This window comes from Panicum virgatum, chromosome 2K (assembly GCF_016808335.1).
Source record: "Panicum virgatum strain AP13 chromosome 2K, P.virgatum_v5, whole genome shotgun sequence".
In the NCBI taxonomy this organism is placed as follows: domain Eukaryota; kingdom Viridiplantae; phylum Streptophyta; class Magnoliopsida; order Poales; family Poaceae; genus Panicum; species Panicum virgatum.
In genome coordinates, this window is record NC_053137.1 from 62,811,636 (window position 1) to 62,830,029 (window position 18,394).

Below are 18,394 nucleotides of genomic sequence, written 5' to 3' on the forward strand. Positions count from 1 at the left end.
GGGAAACCGATCTCGCTTTTGACTCGTGGAAAGTGAGCAAGAGGAGCAGAGCTGCAGTCCTGCAGCAGGACAGCACGGTGCAGCCACAAGGAAAGTGTGCCGGTCCGTCTATGCAGCGAGCGACGACCAGACGACCGAGCGGCGTGCCGGATCGTGCACCGGTCCGGCGGCCACCATGATGCGGCACCTCGCACTCTCTCCTTTGATTCTTTTTTTTTTTTGCCTGATTAGTTTAGTTACGCGTCAACGTCGCGGAAGAGAGCATTCGACCAGACACTTCGCGTCAGGCTTCCAACCACTCGAAAGACGGCCATCAGTCGCGCCGCTTCTGAAGCGGAACGGCTTCGCTCACAGATAAACACGGCAGATCAGAGGCAGTTTTACCATCGTGAAGCCCTTGGGGCCTTGACTGAATCCGCGTTGCCTGAAGTGGAATGCCTGAAAGCTGAAGCCCCCATGGTAATTTCCGTCGCTCACTGATAAACACGGCAGATCAGAGGCAGTTTTACCATCGTGAAGCCCTTGGGGCCTTGACTGAATCCGCATTGCCTGAAGTGGAATGTCTGAAAGCTGAAGACCCCATGGTAATTTCCGTCACCACAAGCAGTAGAGCAATGGCATGCCCTGCATCCACCACGGCTGTTTTTGTACTATGATACTATGATGAGCCAATGATGGGGCAGTTTTTACCATTTGTGAATAACCGGACTGAATCGCGTTGCCTGAAGTGGAATGTCTGAAGGACGTAGGGCTCGCCAGTGGACAGCAAAGTGGCAAGATCTCGGTTTGGTGGACGGTTTTGGTAATCGGGGGATTGCAGCAGGATCACAACTCGTACAGATTTGGAGGAACGCTTAAATTAGTCGCATACTGCACTCGTACGGATAACAGTGCCACTACTAGAAGAATCCGACTCTTACATGCATCGACTATTCCTTCGCTTCAGCTGGTCAGCTCAGCCGCCTCTCTTCACATCACATCCAAGTCACCCTCAAGCTACTAACAGACAGTACTAAAAAATTCTAAAATTAACAAATTTTTAGGTGCAGCACGGACATTCTACCTCTGCCACGGAGCAATGCCCCCAGGACACAGCAGATGGTTCCAGTCTAATTAAGCGCGCCGGAGAGTTCCAGCTCCTCGCCGCCGCCGCCGACCGGTCTAGTCGTCGTTGCGCTGGCCGGGGGTCCAGTGCGGCAGCGCGGGGCTGAAGTGGCTGGACACGACGCGCGAGTCCAGCAGCTCGATGATGGGCGGGAACGTCACGCACCGGGGCACCTTGTACTGGTTGATGGACGCGCCGCGGGAGATGGCGTAGTCCATGAGCTCCTCGAAGGTGCCCGACCGGACCACCCGGATCTCCAGCGGCCCGATGGAGCCGTCCGCCACGCGGCTCTGCCGGTACACCGAGTTGAGCGCCTCCTCCATCTGGAGGCAGCATTGGTCCAGCGTCTCCCTGTCCACCGCCTCGCCGTCGGCGGGGGTCTTGGCGAGCAGCTCCCAGTAGATGACGTAGTGGCCGGGGATGCTCTTGGTGTAGGCCTGGCTGGTGTACTCCACCACGGCGGCGCCGTGCGGGCGGAGCAGCGCGGACGCGCGCTCCACGGCGCGCTGCAGCTCCGCCTCGTCCGTCTTGTCGGACTCGATGGACAGCAGGACGTTCTTGCGGCGCACGAACCGGAACTGCGGCGCCGAGTTGTGGAACCCGGTCACCTGGAGGACGTCGCCGACGCGGTACCGGTTCAGCCCGGCGTACGTGGTGATCACCAGCTCGTACTCGCGCCCGAGCTCCACGCGGGCGAGGTCCACCAGCTGGCGCGCGTCGCCGCCCGACGCCGCGGCGTCCATGGGCAGGAACTCGAAGTAGCACATGTTGGGCATCAGGGTGTAGGACACCTCCGAGGGGTCGCACATGGGCCGGAGGTTCAGGCCAAAGTAGCACTCCGACGACGCGTACATGGTGCACGCCATGGGAAGCCCGCCGCTGTAATACTTGAGCGTCGGGATGTACTGCGCCATGGCGCCGGTGACGATGACGTCGAGGTACTTGGTGTTGGGCCAAATGCGGGTGATGATGCCTGCCCAGTCGCCGCTGGAGCACTCGGCGCGGATCACCGCGGCGAGCTCGGGGTCCGGGCGGAGGAGGCCCGCGACGGCCTCGCGCACCGACGGGTCGGCGACGCGCGGGGTGAGCGCGCCGGTCTCGATGTCCGCGGCGAGCTGCTCCCAGTTGAGCTGCAGGAAACGGATGGCCCGGAGGAGACCGGACGCGAACACGGCGCCGACGCGCAGCACGTCGTGGCGCTGGACAAGGCCGCACACCATCTGCGCGTACATGCTCTGGAACGCGTCGGCGCAGAGGATGGCCGCCGTGGGGCTCGTGTAGTTGTTGTAGGCGTCGAACGGGCGGTTCTTGAAGTGGTTGCTCTTGTAGTAGCTGGTCAGCACCGGCCGCGCCGCGAGGCCGCCCGGCGTCCTGGTCTCCGACTTGACGAAGAGGAAATGGAGAGCCTTCCCCTTGTCCATCCCAGGCACATACCTGCGCGCAATCATTGAACGCCATGGCCGCCATTAATAACTTCACCGCGCACGTGTATGCTGTCGAGGCAATAACTGCTGGAACCGGAGAAGAAAACTTACAGGTTCATGACGGGCATCTGGAGGCTGTAGAGGAGCTGGCGGCGGTTGAGCTCATCCTCGATGGTGGGCATGAGCTTGCGCTCGCCGGCGGACGTGCCGGAGCTGGTGAGGAACTCGGAGACGGGGTGTCCGGACAGGATGGGCGAGCGGTCGCCGTCGGCAATGCGCCGGATGTACGGCTGCAGGTCCTCGTACGTCGCCATCGGCACCTTGGCGCGGAAGGTGGCGCGGTCGGTGGCGCCGGCGAGGCCGCAATTGGTGAGGTACTCGGTGTCGGCGTTGCGGGCCAGGATCTCCGCCAGGACGCGCTCCTGCACGGCGTCCACGTCGGAGGTCATCTCCTCGATGAACCAGAGCTTCTCGGCGTCGCCCTCCTTCACCGGCGCCGGCGAGGCCGGGCTGCGGAGTGCCGCACCGGTGGTCGTGGACACTTCGGCCATCACCGCCATTGCCTCACCCGTACACTACTTGCGAAACGCTAGCTAGCAGCTGCGTGGAGTGGAACTTGTGGGGGTCGTCTCGACTCTTGATGAGGGAGGGAGGGAGGGAGGGGAAGGACAGAAGATGTTTTCTGCTGCTTGGCTGGTTGTGTGCTTGGGTCGGAATGGCTGGGGCGTGGCGAGATATTTATAGTGGGAGGCGAGCTCGGCGAGCTGGGGCGGGCCGCGGGCGAGGCCGCCGCGAGGGGCGAGGGGCATGGTCACGCGTGGAGCAGTCGGGCGGGGAGAAGAGAAGGACACGGGGTGACGTCGGGGCTGTCGCTCCACGGCGCGCAGCGGCGGGCCCCGGTGTCCCGCCTGGGGGGGACAACCGCCCGGCAAGGTGGGCCGCGGCCGGACGGCCACGTCGGAGCCGGAGCGGCCGCGGAAGCGTGGCCGCTGGGCCCTGGCCGGGTCGACTCGCTCCCTCCATCCGCCGCAGCCTCCCGACCGATGCAAATTTCCCTACGACTTGGCCGTGGATTTTGGCAATTTGGCGCATGCACAGCCGTGGCGCACTTGGTGATGGATCGATCGTCCAATGATCCCGTCCGTTACGAGTCGTTATCAAAGGTTGCGGGCAGAGACGCAAGCCCCCGGATTTGGTGAGAGTCCTGAGCCGGGGCGAGTTGCTGAATCGAACGCGCCATCTTTTCTCAGCTCAGCAACGAGGTCGCCGAATCGAATGCAAAATCTCCGTTGCCTGCCTGCCTGCCTGCCGTCTCGCTCGAACATGCTGTGTCGTCGAGCGGCGCGAGCCCAGCTAGCCCTTATCCGCGACGACTTTTGCAGGTGCCAGCCTTTGTCGTGCCGCATTGGGCACGACACGACGGCGCGGAATTCCGTGCCGTGCTCAGCTCCGCCGATCGCCGAGCTGGGAGGGAGCGCACACAAGCAGGAGGCGGCCGCACGCCAAGCCGGCGCGGCTGGTTCGGGAAGCGCGAGGCCCAGCTTCCCCCTCCCGGGGGGCGCACCGATGGCGACGCCCGGGCGTCACGCCGCGGCGCATCGCCGGCTCCGGTGCGGCCGGGCGGTTACGGTGCGCGCGGGCGCCGCTAGCCTGCCGAGCTGCGGTGCATTGAATGGATCGCCGCGGTTGGGGAGGTTCGCGGGCGGAGACCGGTGGGGCTGGGCGTGCGTCTCGACGAGATTGGCTCGACTCGGTTACGGCTGGCGGCCATGTGAAGGGTAGCCGGCAGCGAGTTGGAACATACTCGTCGCCGCTCGCCAGGGGGTCAGTTGATCCGGTCCACGGCCGGGACAGACGATTCCTGCCTGGGTGGACGGCGTGGCAACTGGCAATCACTCGGCTCCCACGGCGCGCGCCGAGGCGCTGGGAGCAATAAGATAGAGGTGGAAATTGGATCCCCGGCTGCGAGCGAGAAGCGTGCGGAGATCCGGCCGGGATACGGTTCGCGTCCGACGAAACTTCGGATCACCGGCCGCGGCCACGAAATTTTATTGCAGCACGCGGGGCGGAGGCCACCGCTGCTCGTGGTCGTCGCCGTCGGCCGAAGTGGCTCGTGCGTGCGCGCGGGCTGGCCGCGATCGGGCGCGTACGGTGTACCTTGTGCCGCCCATGCATGCGGTTGCCGCCCGTATCATCGTTGGTTGGTCGGGGGCGGCGGGACTGGCGGCCGTGCCAGCCTTGGGGGGCGGTGGCGAGGCGAGGCGAGGCGGCCGCGTAGTGAGCTAGCATATCACCACCGGTCGAGGGGCCAGGCCACGCCACCGCGCGCCGCGGCTGGCAGGCGGCCACGGCACTGCCAGGCCGTGCGTGGCGAGGCGGGGCAGCCAAGCCAAGGGCGCAAGGCTTGGGCCCGTCAAAATCCGCACCGGTTGTTTGGACGCGCGGTTAGGAAAAGGAGAGCCGGGGAAGAGTACAGCGAAGCTTCGCTTTTGCGCGACAGGGGGACGTGAAAAAGGCTGGGGGGTTTTCCGTCACGTGAACTGGAAGGGAACAAGACACTTGTTCGGGCATCTTGTCCGCACGCCCGTGCCGAGAATTTCTAGGGGCGGGCACCCCGTACGCGATCGCGGCAGTTGATTTGCCGGTCGTCGCCGTCGTCGATTGCCGGCCGGCCGGGGGTGGCCCTGGCCTCTGTAAAAAGCGTGTGTGAACTGTAAAGCCAATGACCTTTGCTGTGTCTTGGCATGGTGGTTGGGTGGTGAGCTTACCGGCTACCTTGGACTTGGGTGACTGCCTGCAAGTGTGTGGAGCACTGGAGCTGTTAATTTCTTTTTTTACAAGTAGGATCCATCTCTGCAAGTAGTAGTATAAAACGAAACGTAATCCACGCATCAGCAACGAAGCCACGCTTGTAGATGCGATTCGATGCGGCTCCTGTGTTTGGAGCGTATCGTATCAGATGCTTATATAGATTAACGTGCGGGGACTAGGAAATTAGTTGGAAGCAAACAATAAAGCCGTATAGAGAGACAAATATTAGGAATATGAGGTCTCAATTTCTTTTCCATTTTTCTATATATATATCAGGAATATTGACTCCACTACATATAGACAAAGGTAAAGGTAGCCATCTTTCTACTATCACGGGGTGGCTTCCCACTTCGCAAAGAAATTAGGTCCGTTTAGATCCAAGTACTAATTGGTGAAAGTGCTAAATTTTAGCATTAATGTAACCAAATTCCAAACAGAAGTGTTTTTTTTGCGAGGAACCAAACAACAGAAGTGTTGGTAGGGTGGACTAAAGTTTGGTCAAGATTTAAAAACTTCAGCAAAGATACGAGTGTTATAGATTCAAAAGTTTAGCATTTAACTTTAGTCTTTCCAAACAGACTCATAATAATGTACGGAGTACCTGGTATTCTGGTGTCCCTATGTACGCATCCATGTTTGCTGTCAGTATCATCGTGGTGAAGGTCGGCACCGAAAGCTGGTTTAATTAATTTGTTGGCATGTAAATCGAGTAACTTCGTCCACCGCAGTTTTTCTCCCAAACGTGTGTCATGCACAGTGATTGACCGACGAGTGATGAAGAAGGTTCTGTCCAGCTTCCTTAATTTTCCTTAGAATGTCCTCGGAATCTACTGATTTCATTCGATAGAGATCGAAAGGAATTAGCTACGACATTCGACGGCATAACTATGTTTGTTGTTTTTTTTTTCGAAAGACAAGCCGGCAAGATTTGCCAGGTTTTGTAGTATTAATATAGTAGAGATTCGTCTGTTGATTCTTCGATCGAATCTGTCAAAAGATCGAGCTCGTATATCCAACAGGACGCGTGTCCGTATACGAGTACTCAGCACGATCAGCCGACGCATGCACGGGCGCAGCAAAAATGTACGCAGGCGAAAACAAACGGCTGCTGGGACACTGGAATAGTTATTACCGCGCCTCGCAAGCGGAAGCTAAAATTAAACAGTTAAAAGATCCTAGCTAGTGTGTTAACATTGCATTTGATCGTTGTCGCTCTTTTAATTTTGGGTAAAGTTCGTTTTTCAACCTTGAACTATCACGATAGTCCGATTTTGGCCCTTGAACTATGAAACCGGACATCCTACACCTCCAACTAACGAAACCGTTTGAAAAACAGCCCTGGCTCAGCCAAAGTCGGTTTGCTACAGTAAAATTTCCGAATTTATAGAATTTCACACCTCTCTCTCAATTAAATAATAAAGAAATCATAGTTAATATTATCTAAAAATCATGATATTTTTTTGGAGGTATATAACCTCTAATGACGGATTAATTAGGCTCATTAGATTCGTCTCGCGATTTACAGACGAGTTCTGTAATTATTTTTATAATTAATCTATGTTTAGTACTTTAAATATAAAAAGATGTTTTTTCAAAAATTTTACGGAAGTCAACTAAACACGCCCGTCTGAACATCGTGCTCGTGCCATCGGTCAGTTTTGTTCTTTCTCGTGGTAAGTGCCATCGAGTAGTAGCAATTATTACACTGAACTTTCTCCTCATGTAAAGATGGTCGATCAAGCCTACCGAAGCTGACAGAATCGGAAGACCAAAAAAACATCGACGCACGTCTTCAAGAAGCGCACCACCTAACGCAATACTAGTATAAACGCACGCGGTTAAAACTAAACCCCTCATTATTGGAACGAACTAGTAACTTTTACGTCAAGCCGTCAAGCGCGTTCGCACATTATTATATTCATTCATGCAACAAGAGCCCATTAGATTATTATAGCAGGAGCTGGCCTGGTTTAGATCTCAAAAAATTTTGGCAAAAAATTTCACATCGAATATTTAGACACATGCATGAAGTATTAAATATAGATAAAAAAATAATTGCACAATTTACGTGTAAATTGTGAGACGAATCTTTTAAACTTAACTGCGTCATGATTTGACAATGTGGTGCTACATTAAACATTTACTAATGACGGATTAATTAGGTTTAATAAATTCGTCTCGCCGTTTACAGGCGAAATCTATAATTTGCTTTGCTATTAGTTTATATTTAACACTTTAAATATGTGTTCGTACACTTAAAAAACTTTATGCTAAAAGAACTAAACACACTGCTGCCTGATGAATTGATGATCGAGTGGGCCGACCGGAACTGACGACAGAAGGAAGGAGGGGCCGGGCCAAAAGAACATGCGTCACATCGCGAGTCTCCCCTGTACCGCACTAGATCCCCCGTGACTTGACGTGGGTGCTGCCGACTATCGGTTCATGTTCATGCATGGGCACACCGAACACGCAGTAAAACGTACGCGGCGAAAAAAAATAATCGAGCCTCCCCCCCCCCCCCCCCCCCGGTGGAACCTTCTTCTGATTGCTAGTGAGTTGGTCGACACTACTGCTCGTGCCTCGCCGCGCCCGCGCGACACAACCTTTTCTGACGGCATCTCCACCGTGCGAGACACTGCACGATCGGCGACCGCCCGGCCGGCCGGGCAGGAATTGGTGGACGACGGTGAGCCCGGCCGGCCGGCCGGATCGTGGATCCCCTTTCCGGATTTGATTGTTGGGTCGTTGGACGCGCGCGGACTCACTGCCCGTCTACTCTAAGCGCTGCCGCCCGGCATGGTACAGGCTTAATCAATCGGAGACATGCATTGGCGAGCTCCACTATCTAGCTAGACTAGACAGTGCTCGTAGCTCGCAGCTAGCCTTTGCAGGAGCCAGGAGGGAATCAAAAGGTGTGAGGAAAGAAAGGCGCCGTGCGTGGTGGAGGATATCACCAGCAACAGCAGGCAGCGCGACAGTGTGCGTGCATGCATGTATCGATGGCTGGCATGTACTCGCTCGCTCGGACGCACGCACACGCACGAGTAGGCCGGGGGCGAGCAAAAGGGATTGGCTTGGTGGCGCGACAGGGCGAGCAGACAGGCAGACACGGCACATGCATGCAGGGGGGCGGTAGTACTGTAGTAGCATGGCCATGGCGGGCGGCAGCAGGCGGCCTCTCTTTCTGCCATGCCTCAATCGCGCCCATATCGTCTGGTCGTCTATCCGTCCGAGTCGCGTGTTTACCTACCGGACGTCGACCCATCATGGCGCCCGAGGACCGTTGGTCCGGTGCCAGGAGAAGGGTGTTGGGGCGTGGCCTGATGGGCGAGGGAGTGCAGAGCTGCAGAGAGCAGTGCCCGTGCCCGCATGGCTTCTGTGGGTGGGACGGAGATATCCCTGCGGCGGCGTCACACCACACCATGATGCTAGTTTGACTCGACAGGTATCGCGCCCTTGGGAGTTGGGACTGCAGGTGCAGCAAGGTATTGCCGCGGCCCGCAAACTTGATCGGCAGAGAGAGGTTAACTGTAGGCGTAGCACCAGCTGCTCTATAGGATAGGAGTACAACACCGACAGCAGTTGCAGCAAGCTCCAGCAGCAAATGCAGCAGCTATTGAGCCTCGCAGCCGAGCTGGTGGCTGTGCTCTGCAGCTTCAGCTGCATCTGCAGCCATCGGAAAAATCACAAGCGAACAGGCGCGCGCTAAAGGGAGGATTTGGACGGAAAGGCCCGCGGCCCACATAGCACTAGCCAGACAGTGCAGCCCAAAGATCGGTTGCGTGTGGTGTGGGCGGCGCGCTGGGTACGGTGTCTGAAATGTTAAATTTTTCAAAAATGCGAGTTTTTTAAAAAAATTTGTGTGATTGTGCAACTAGTTAGAATAACCTAAAGAATTAATGCTATCTCCCTCAAAATTCCTAGAATTTTTAAAACCAAATAAATATAAGGATCATATTGTTAGAGTGAGGTATTTGGATTTAGTTGGATCTTATTGCTCTACCATGTTTCAAACCTATTTGATGGATTTTTGTTTGAATTGAGTGTAATTAATTTGAATTGAGCCATTCAAATTAATTACAAAAACTAAATAAACCCCCTAACACTAACAGGCCCAACCATCTAACCTCTAAAGCTCTAACCACCCAAACCAGCCCAACCTATCTCCTAACAAACCTGGCCCGCTCGGCCAGCCATCCCGGACCGTCTCCACCCGACCAGACCAGCCCCCGCGAGCTCGGTCCAACCTGCGCAGCACCACGGCCTGCACCACGCACAGCCCAACCGGCCCAGCCTAGCGCCCTCACCCCCGCTCTGTGCCGCTATCAACCTGGCCCCGCACGTCAGCCCACAACTCTGTTCCCCTTTCCCCTTCCTCTGCCGCTCGCTCACGCGGACGCAGCCGCGCTCCTATCCGCTCCGCCTCGCTCCAACCACCCGCGCGTCCCATGCCTGCCGCGCGCGCCCGCCTTTTTCGCCGGCCGCGCCTGCCTGTCTCCGCTACGCGACACCGCAACACAACCGCCGCGCCTCCCTTGTCGGCCACGTCAGCCCGCGCGCGACTCCGAACGCGAGGAGGAGAAGCCGCGATGCCGCCACACGTCCCAGCCCCGGCACGCGCGTCCCATCAATGCCCTCGGCGTCCGGGCCTGCCGTGAAGCTCCAACCCTTGCCGGCGCCTCCTATAAAGCCCGTGGCCATCGTTCCCAAACCCTAGCCACCCTTGGGGAATTTTCCCCTTTGCCGCCGCCAGAACAGAGCAGAGAAGGAGAGGGCCAAGAGGAAGGAAGAGAGGAGAAGAGGAGGAGAAGAGGAAGGAGGAGGAGAGGAGGACGCCGCCGCCGGAGTCAAGGACGAGGAGCACGAAGCCGCCGCCGCCGGAGCTCTTCACCACGCCGGCGCCCCTGATCGACGACGTCGACGTTGCCGCACTCCTTGCACAGCCCCGACTCACCACGGCAGCGCCTCGTCTCTGCGCCGCTCCCTTCGTCCTCATGCCGCACGGTAGGCTCCACTCTACCTCGCCGCCGACGAGCCGTAGCAGCCTTAGGACTACCCTGTCCCTTGTGTGCCTTTCCTGCAGGAGCCCGCGCCGCTGTGACCCGTAGCCCCTCCTCCCTCCTAGCACCGCCGTGCCGCAGCCCCGGCTTCCTGGGCGCCTGCGCGCACGCGCTTGAACCACAGACGGCCGAGCTCGAGTGCAACGCCCTGGCACACTCGAGCCTTGCCGCCCACGACCACGCCGGCGAGCCGTGTTGCGGCATCTCACACACGCGCACGCCACGCTGCACTCATGCACGCTGTCTTTCACCAGGGCGCCCCGGCGTTCTGAGCCACACGGCGCACCCACGCGCCCTGCACAGCCTCGCCGTCGCCTTGTTGCCGCCGCCCTCGCCACGACGTGCCCGTGTGCGGCCGAGCGCACCCGCATTCCATGGCCGTGCCTCGCCCATGCACCACGCTGACCTCACCGCCGCCGTTGTGGCCGCGCCATGCGTGCGCCGCACGCGGACGTGCGCACTGGCGTTTGAGGCCGGGCCTTTGCCCTTCCTCGCCGCCAAGTCCCTGAGCCACCTTCCTTGCCACCGCGCCGCGGACTCGGCATCCCGAGCCCCCCGCGCTCGCACATCGGGCCGAACCGAGTCGCCGTCGCCCCGCCGGCCGCCGTCGCCCCGCCGGCCGCCGTCGCCAACGGAGGGCGCTCTGCGCTGCCCGTCTCGGCTTCGTCGGTGTTGAACCCGAGCCCTCGCCGCGCGACCCACCATCGACCTGCTCTGCTCCGCCGCCGTACCCTGGCCGTCCTGCTGCCGCCATCGGGCTCTGAGCAGTGACGTCGCGCTCCCATGCCGCCGCTGCTCCTGCCCAGTTCGGCATTGTTCCGCGCCGCGCCGCGACCCTGGCATCCCAGGTGCCCGCATGCACGCACCCGTCCTGCTGGCCTGACCCAGCCGCCGCGCCACCGCCTTGTTCTTGCCGAGGGTCTGCGCATGCACAAGCCTGTGCATGACCGCGCCATCGACGCCCCAGGTCCGCTGTTCGCCTCGCCCAGCCAAGCGCCGCCAGCCGTGCCGCGGCTTCCCGCGCACGCGTAGGCCGATACTCCTGCCTGACCGCCTTGCTATCGTCCGCCCTTCCGCCGCCACGCTCTCGTTCTGCCGAGGCCGTCGTCACCACTGGGAATCCTCGCCGCCCGAAGACCTCGCCGCCGTTGATATGTTCTGCTCGACACAAAGAAGCCACACCGCCGAGCCACACCAGATCGAGGAGAGGCCGCTGAAGATGCTGCAGTCACTGAGAAGTGGGGCCGGCCTATCAGAGAGGAGATGAAGCACTGCCGCGCGGGACCACAGCATCAGTGGAAGGAGAGAAGAAAGGAGGAGGAGAAAAAAAAGAAAAGAAGAAGAAGAGAGAGGAGTTGGGCCGCCGCCTGTCCTAGGGCCCAAGAACGGAGTCGAGCCGGCCTGCGAGCGGATCCTTGAAGCCAAGCCAAGCCTGTAGGGCCGCCGAGCCGTGGCCCGTTTCCTTGAACCGAGCCGAGCCAGCCCAGCTGCCCTTTTGAGCCCAGTTGCACAGCCGCCCTTTTTCCTTTTTCTTTTTCCCGAGAAACCCGACATGTGGACCCCGCCCGTCAGTGGTACTGTGCCGCTGACATGTAGGCCCCGCCGATCCTGCTGACACGTGGACCCGTTGATCCATTGACTGGGTCAATGTTGACCAAGTCAACACCAACGTCATGATGACGTTAACAGAGCCTGACCCAGTGCTGACGTCAGCATGACACGTGGCGCGCCCAGAGGCTGCCACGTGGCTAACCGTGTGATTTTTTTTCTGAAAACCTTTTATTAATTCCAGAAATTATTTTAATCTTCAAAAATTCATAATAATTCAACCGGAGTTCCGAAAATTATGAAGCCAGTTTCATAATTCTTCTAAAATCATGATCTACGCGTTAGAGTAGGCTTTGTTGAGGGTTGGATCTTATTTGAGTAGTTTTGTGCATTCTTGCACTTTGGACCCTATAGTAATTCGTAATTACGAATAGGCCCTGCTGCGGAAGAGAAGACCGACGACCAGGACTACCAGGAGTCTCAGGAGTTCTACGAGGAGCACTCAGGTTCACGCCCATATATGATTTGAATTCCCATTAGGCATTGCTTGCTAGATTTGCTATTGCTCTACTTGTGTGTATGTGACATAAGCCTGCACGGCCTACTTATATACCCTATTCCTTGTACCCTATGACACCTTGATGGATTCTTGAATGCTTTGGCTACTATGAGGGTGAATGGGTCTGGGAATGCCATGTATGATAGTCTTGCATGCTTGAGACCCACTTTGTGAGGATCCAGAGATAGGGCTTTTAGCGAGGGCAAGCTACTGGCCGGGAATGTGTATTGGACACATTCTGGGGAGCACCTGTGGCGGGTGCGGGAAGAGAAGGAGGGGCGATACCTGTTATGGGTACCCAAGGAGAGGCGAGACCTGTCATGGGTGCCTTTGGCGGACCACTGCGAAGGACTGCAAGGAGTGCTTGCCCCGGCTCTTATGGACATATGTGGTATTTGAGATTTGTAGGACTTTTCGTACACGCCACTAACCCACTGTGATGGTGGATCCAGTCCGAGCTATATGCGCGTCACCAGACCTGTCAGGAGTAGGGTAGTTGAAGCGTCCCCACCTAAGTAGAGACTAAATATGATACAAATATCAGTCCCAGGAGGCTGATAACACATTTATTCAACAGATGGTTCAGTCACCGTACAAACCTCCGAGGGGGCGGACATTCGATACAAATGATAATAAGTAGTAAAACAGCTATGGTGATACAACAAAGCACGATCCAAATGGTTTCCAGCTCAGGCTCAGAGTAGTGCGCTAGCAGAAGCATCTTGCAGAGGATCAACATCACAGGCAAGGTTGGGCGCGTTCGCAACATCTACTCAACGTCTTCAACAACGAAGTCCGGATCTTCTTCTGAAGAAAAACCACAAATATTTATCGGGTGAGTACAAAAGTACTCAACAAGTCCAACCCCATCCACGGAGGGGGGGTATCACAGATATGCACAGGCTAAATCAAGGATAAGGCTGGGGTTTATTTGTGGTAAAGCTAGATTTTACACATGCAAGGGTTTTGTTTTGAAAAGAGTTTTCTTAAGCAATTTCTTACTTAGCCGAATAATGAGTGGGGATTGATCCTACACAAAGGATCCGAGTTTTAATGCTATCGGACTCCTCATCTGCAGTAGCTCACGACACAACTGCTAGACACCTTCCAAAAACAACTCACACCGCGAAGACATCCCTCCCAAAAAGGTCTAGTTGTGTGACCAAACTGTAACCCGCTCAATACCGTGAGCACGACTATTCGAATAGGTTTTACGCTCTGCAGAGGTGTACAACTTTACCCACAAGTAGGGTACCACAACACTATCACCTTAGTGTCGGTGCAGATCCCATCAAAGCCATTACCCACCCTATCTAGACCTGACTAGCCAACACGGGCTCCATCAAGGGGCCATTGACCTATAACTGAGGTTTAACCGAGGCATAAGTCACCACGCCCTTATCCCTTCTCCTTGATCACCCGTTGCTCTCAGCTCTCCCAATGGCTATCAGACTAACTAGTGGGGTTTATGCTAAGCCGTTGCCACATACAACGGTCGAGTGGTTTGCACGATAGTTGAGTTAGGCAAGATGACACATCAACTCGGTCCTTAACTGCGACAAGATGGATATCTTCCAGCCTTGCTCTACCGCGCCGGTATGAGCACACCCTTTGGCGTATCACAGAGAAATGCAGTTTCACATTAGTTTCCAAACATTTCACATTTTCCCTTCCTACACACTCACATGTTTTCCTTTTATAAAACAAGTTGTACCATAATCGTTGTGTTGTAATTTAAGCATAAGGTCCTAAGCATTCTAGCAGTGATTAACATCCAAATAGAATTGGACATTAATCTAGGTGGTCAAGGAATGGTTATAACAAATCAAGGGGTGGCTATCCAACTATGTTTTCAAAGCATATGCAATTTTTGTAAAATAGGCCAATAGGTTGTGTTTATAAAACTGGGTCAAAATATGCAACCAAAGGATGAGATTGAACTTGCCGTATTCCAAGCCTTCTGGGAGTTCTTGCTCACGGTACGGTTCTTCAGGCTCTGGCTCGCGGTACTGCTCGGCGAACTCCTCAACGGGCTCTCCTTCGTTTACACCGGTATCTACAGCGCACGCAAACAATCATACAATAAATAAAGGTATTGTCGTTGAGCTCGAATCAGAGAAGGTTAAGATATGGAGATAGGGATAATATTTTCAAAAGATTTTCTAATGGCACAGCTGAAAATATATTAGAAATGGCGTGGTAAAGTTTCGGGGTGATTGGAGGATTTTTGGCGCATGAAATGATAGGTCGAAGAGGGGTCTAGGGATTAAACCGGGGTTTAGGGGCCTCTTTGTAATTAGTTTTGGGAAGGAATGGACTTGATTATAATTTTTGGAAAGATCAGGGGGCCATAGAAAATAGGTAGGGGTCTATTTATAAACAGGTTACATGGTGGAAGGGTTTGTTTTGGAATATAATAACAGAGAGGGTTTCTTTTGCGAAAGGGCTAGAGAGAGTGGAAGGGCTCTTAATTAAAATGGAAGGAAAGGAGGGGGCTATGGGCAAATATGCCCTTCTTGCTCCTCCTCATGAGCAAAACAGAGGAGGGGGGGGGCGCCTGTGGCTGCCCTCGCCGGCGTCCCAGGGCACGGCGACGGCCGGGGCTATGGGGAGAAGAGAGAGGGGGCCGCGGGGGATCGATTCCCCTCCTCAATTTTAGAGGAGGGGGCCCGCAGGGATGGGCGCGATGGCCATGGCTGTGGCGGGCAGGCGGCGGCCGTGGCGGTGGCACTGTGAGGCGCGGCGGTGGCCAGGAGATGGGGGAAAATGGAGATGGCGGCGAGGGGAACCTACCCCTGCTTCGGCGGCGTGACTGTGGCGGGCGGCGGCCGGCTTCGGCGTGCGTGGCGGCGGCACTGTGGCGCAGGGGAGGGAGCGTGCGGTGGCGGGGCGAGCTCGTGGAGGCGGAGTGCTGCGCGGAGGCCTATTTATAGGCGAGGAGAGGCGGTGGAGGAGGGGGGGCGTGGTGGCCGGCCGGCGAGCTCGGCGGGGCGCCTTTAATGGCGTGGGGGTATCTCCGGCTGCTTGCTGGCGTCGCGGAGCGGCGCGAGCGTCGAGGGCATCGGAACGCAGGGGAGGACGAGCACGTGGAGGAGGGCGGAGCTCATTATTAGGCATAGGTTCTTTAAGCGTGAAATCAACATTCTCAAGAAATTCTAGCCTATCATCATGAAAAGAACAAGGCATAGAATTTAAACTTTCATTCCGACTATCGGTTCGAGCATTAGATTTTTAAAGATTATCAACAAAACCAATAGAAGCTTGAGAATTCAATGTATACCTTGGCCTCGGAGCTTTTTCATACTCATTGGAGTCATGGTGCTTTGTGCGAGATGTCATCTTAATGCACTCTTCGTGGTCCGTCGTGGTTTGCTTCTCACGTCTCCATGTGTTGAATGTTGCGCTCTTGTAATCCGTCGTGGTTTGCTTGCAACATCTTTGTTTGTCGAAGGCCAACCTATTGTGCCTTCGTTTGCCAATGTCATTGGAGTTATTCGTCTACTCTAAGCCTCTGAATTTTATCATGTACGCTTGATGAAAGCATCGCCCAAGCTCCCCTTCATTGTTGTCATCGTCATCTTCTCTATCTTGTTCTCATCACGTTGCTCCTGCCTCTTCTTTGTGGAATATCTCCTATATACTCAACATAATATATACCAAAATATAGACCTATTGAAATGTTTATGAAATTATCTTTCCAACGAGTGGTCATTCATCTTAAACCAAGTCCAAACGAGGGAGTTATGCCCGTTTCACTTTTGGCGCTGCGTGATGTCCAGAATTTTTCAGAGTGCACAACCTTCAATGTTTTGGCCATACCCGCTTGTAGGAATCTCCGATTGATTTGATTCTTGATTCGTTGGAACGGGAACTTCATGGAGATTTTGAATATCAAAAAATATGCTACTATTTGCTTCTGAGGTCGAGCTGGACATTGATGAGAACAATATCTTCTTGTGAATTCATCCGAAGATGTTATTGATCTCCATCATGTGGTCTTTGGAGCGTAGTGTCGTGCATCCCTAGGCTTCAAGGTCATCACCATTGATTACCAGCTCACGGCTTCAATGATGTGTCTTCTCCATTGTTCTTGCTTTACCCATGGTGTCGGGATTGGAAGATGCTCCTGTGCTTCGTGTTGATGATCCGAACGGTTTCCTTCCTTGATAGCATCACTCGATTAGAAGTATATAGAGCATCCCACTGGAGAAGATAGGTGGTGTCGTGGTTCTTCTAATCTTGTTGCCTCCAGCTTTGGTCAACTTCAAATCATCATCTTTTGCGTACACAGCCTTCCAATTATCCTTTGACATCGTCATCACCTTCTTCGTTGGTTGCTACTTCCTCTATCCTCGTTGAATTCCCCTTCATCTAGTGCAGAACATATACCAAACTTCTGCTCCATTGCAAGGTGCATCAAATTATATTTCCAACAAGTGGTCATGCGCCCCAATTGGACTCCGGATAAAGAAGTTATGCTTGTTTTATTACGGCGCTGCAATCTGTCCAGAGGGGTTTCAGAACGCGCAGCGTTGAAAGATTTTACCATAACTCTTCACACCAATTTCTAAAGTTGATAGTTCTTGATCCGTTGCAAAGAAGACTTGATGAGCTTCAAAATAATCTATTATTTTCTCATGGTACTTCTCTGATCTTGGACGAAAAACTCATCACAACAGTAACACTTCATAGATGATGATGATCGCACGATTTTCTTCGCGGGCATGCTTCATACCTATTGCTTTGAACAAATAATTCTTCCCCAAAACATTAGTCTTTAAAATTAATTGACACTGAGGCGTACCTTATTTATCATCTTTTGCTTTGGGGAGTGGGGACTCGATAGCGGATGCTGGGTCACTAACAAAAGTTAGCACCTACCACTAAAGAGCGAATCTTGATGTTGTTGCCATCATGTCGATGTGGACGCTGTCGAGGCTCCTCGATCATCTTGTTGCCGATTGTTGAAATTTGTTGAAGTGGATTATGGACTTCTCGAAGTCCAAGTTTGGTGTCTAGCTTTTTCCACCTGCTTTCAAGGACACAAACAAGAAAACAAGGGTATATGCAATAATAAAAATTAGGGTTAGTCCAAAAAACTAGATAGATCGCCCTAGGGTTCGAGTTGCCGATCCCGGCAACGGCGCCAGAAAAGCTTGTTGACGCTCCTTAGCGCCCCAATTTATGTACTGCAAGCGCACGGATCGTGGTAGCTTTTCCCTTAGAGTACTCCCCCAAGGTTTATCAATCTGTGGATTGACAAAGAACTACCTAAGGTTTTCCATCTAATCTAACGGATCTATCCTAACATGAAGCATGAATTGCACATATAGAGTAAACTTTTAATAGATATGAGTGTTGTGTAAAGGTTGATCTCATCCATGAACGTAGGCGTAACCATAGCAAAACCAAAGACATGACTAGGCCTATCGTCATCTAGTTGTAGTTCAAGCTAACGAGCAAACAAGTCATGCATCTCAATCAATAGCATCCTTAAATCAAAACCTCCAATCCAACCCCTCGGGAACCCCTCTACTCAGGCCATGCCCTGTCACGACGCTCTCTTTGAACAAAAGCACCCCGAAGCACGCTAGACGCGTCGAACCCCCTTGGGTAGATCCGGTATGAACTCCTAGCCACCATAGCTACAAGAACACCCCATGCAATCTCTCTCGAGAATAGATCTAGGAATAAGCGCACCCAAGGCAAGAACGAAATCAAAAAGGAGAGACACGATCGCTAATAGATTCGGAAGACATGATTATCATTACTCACATAATAGATGTGTTTGGATCATCACCGCCGTGCGCACACCATTGATGAATCCAACTAGCTCATGAACTCCGCCATGGAACAACCACGCAGGGAGGCCATGGCGGCTAGG

The 18,394-nt window shown here is 54.5% G+C and overlaps 1 protein-coding gene across 1 annotated transcript; it reads right to left on the reverse strand.

Annotated features, from left to right (window-relative positions):
- Window positions 1-841: 841 nt before the first annotated feature.
- Window positions 842-3,241, reverse strand: LOC120693445 (probable indole-3-acetic acid-amido synthetase GH3.8). The gene is made up of 2 exons (XM_039976881.1): window positions 2,641-3,241; window positions 842-2,539 (listed from the first exon to the last, which is right to left on the reverse strand). The coding sequence occupies exons 1-2, from the start codon at window positions 3,087-3,089 to the stop codon at window positions 1,162-1,164; spliced, it is 1,827 nt and encodes a 608-aa protein (XP_039832815.1). The 5' UTR covers window positions 3,090-3,241; the 3' UTR covers window positions 842-1,161.
- Window positions 3,242-18,394: the final 15,153 nt, after the last annotated feature.

Coding starts and splice junctions, on each gene's coding strand:
- LOC120693445 (XM_039976881.1), bottom strand. CDS start 3,089: ATGGCGGTGATGGCCGAAGTGTCCACGACCACCGGTGCGGCACTCCGC. Junction 2,540..2,640: donor CAGATGCCCGTCATGAACCT/GTAAGTTTTCTT, acceptor GATTGCGCGCAG/GTATGTGCCTGGGATGGACA.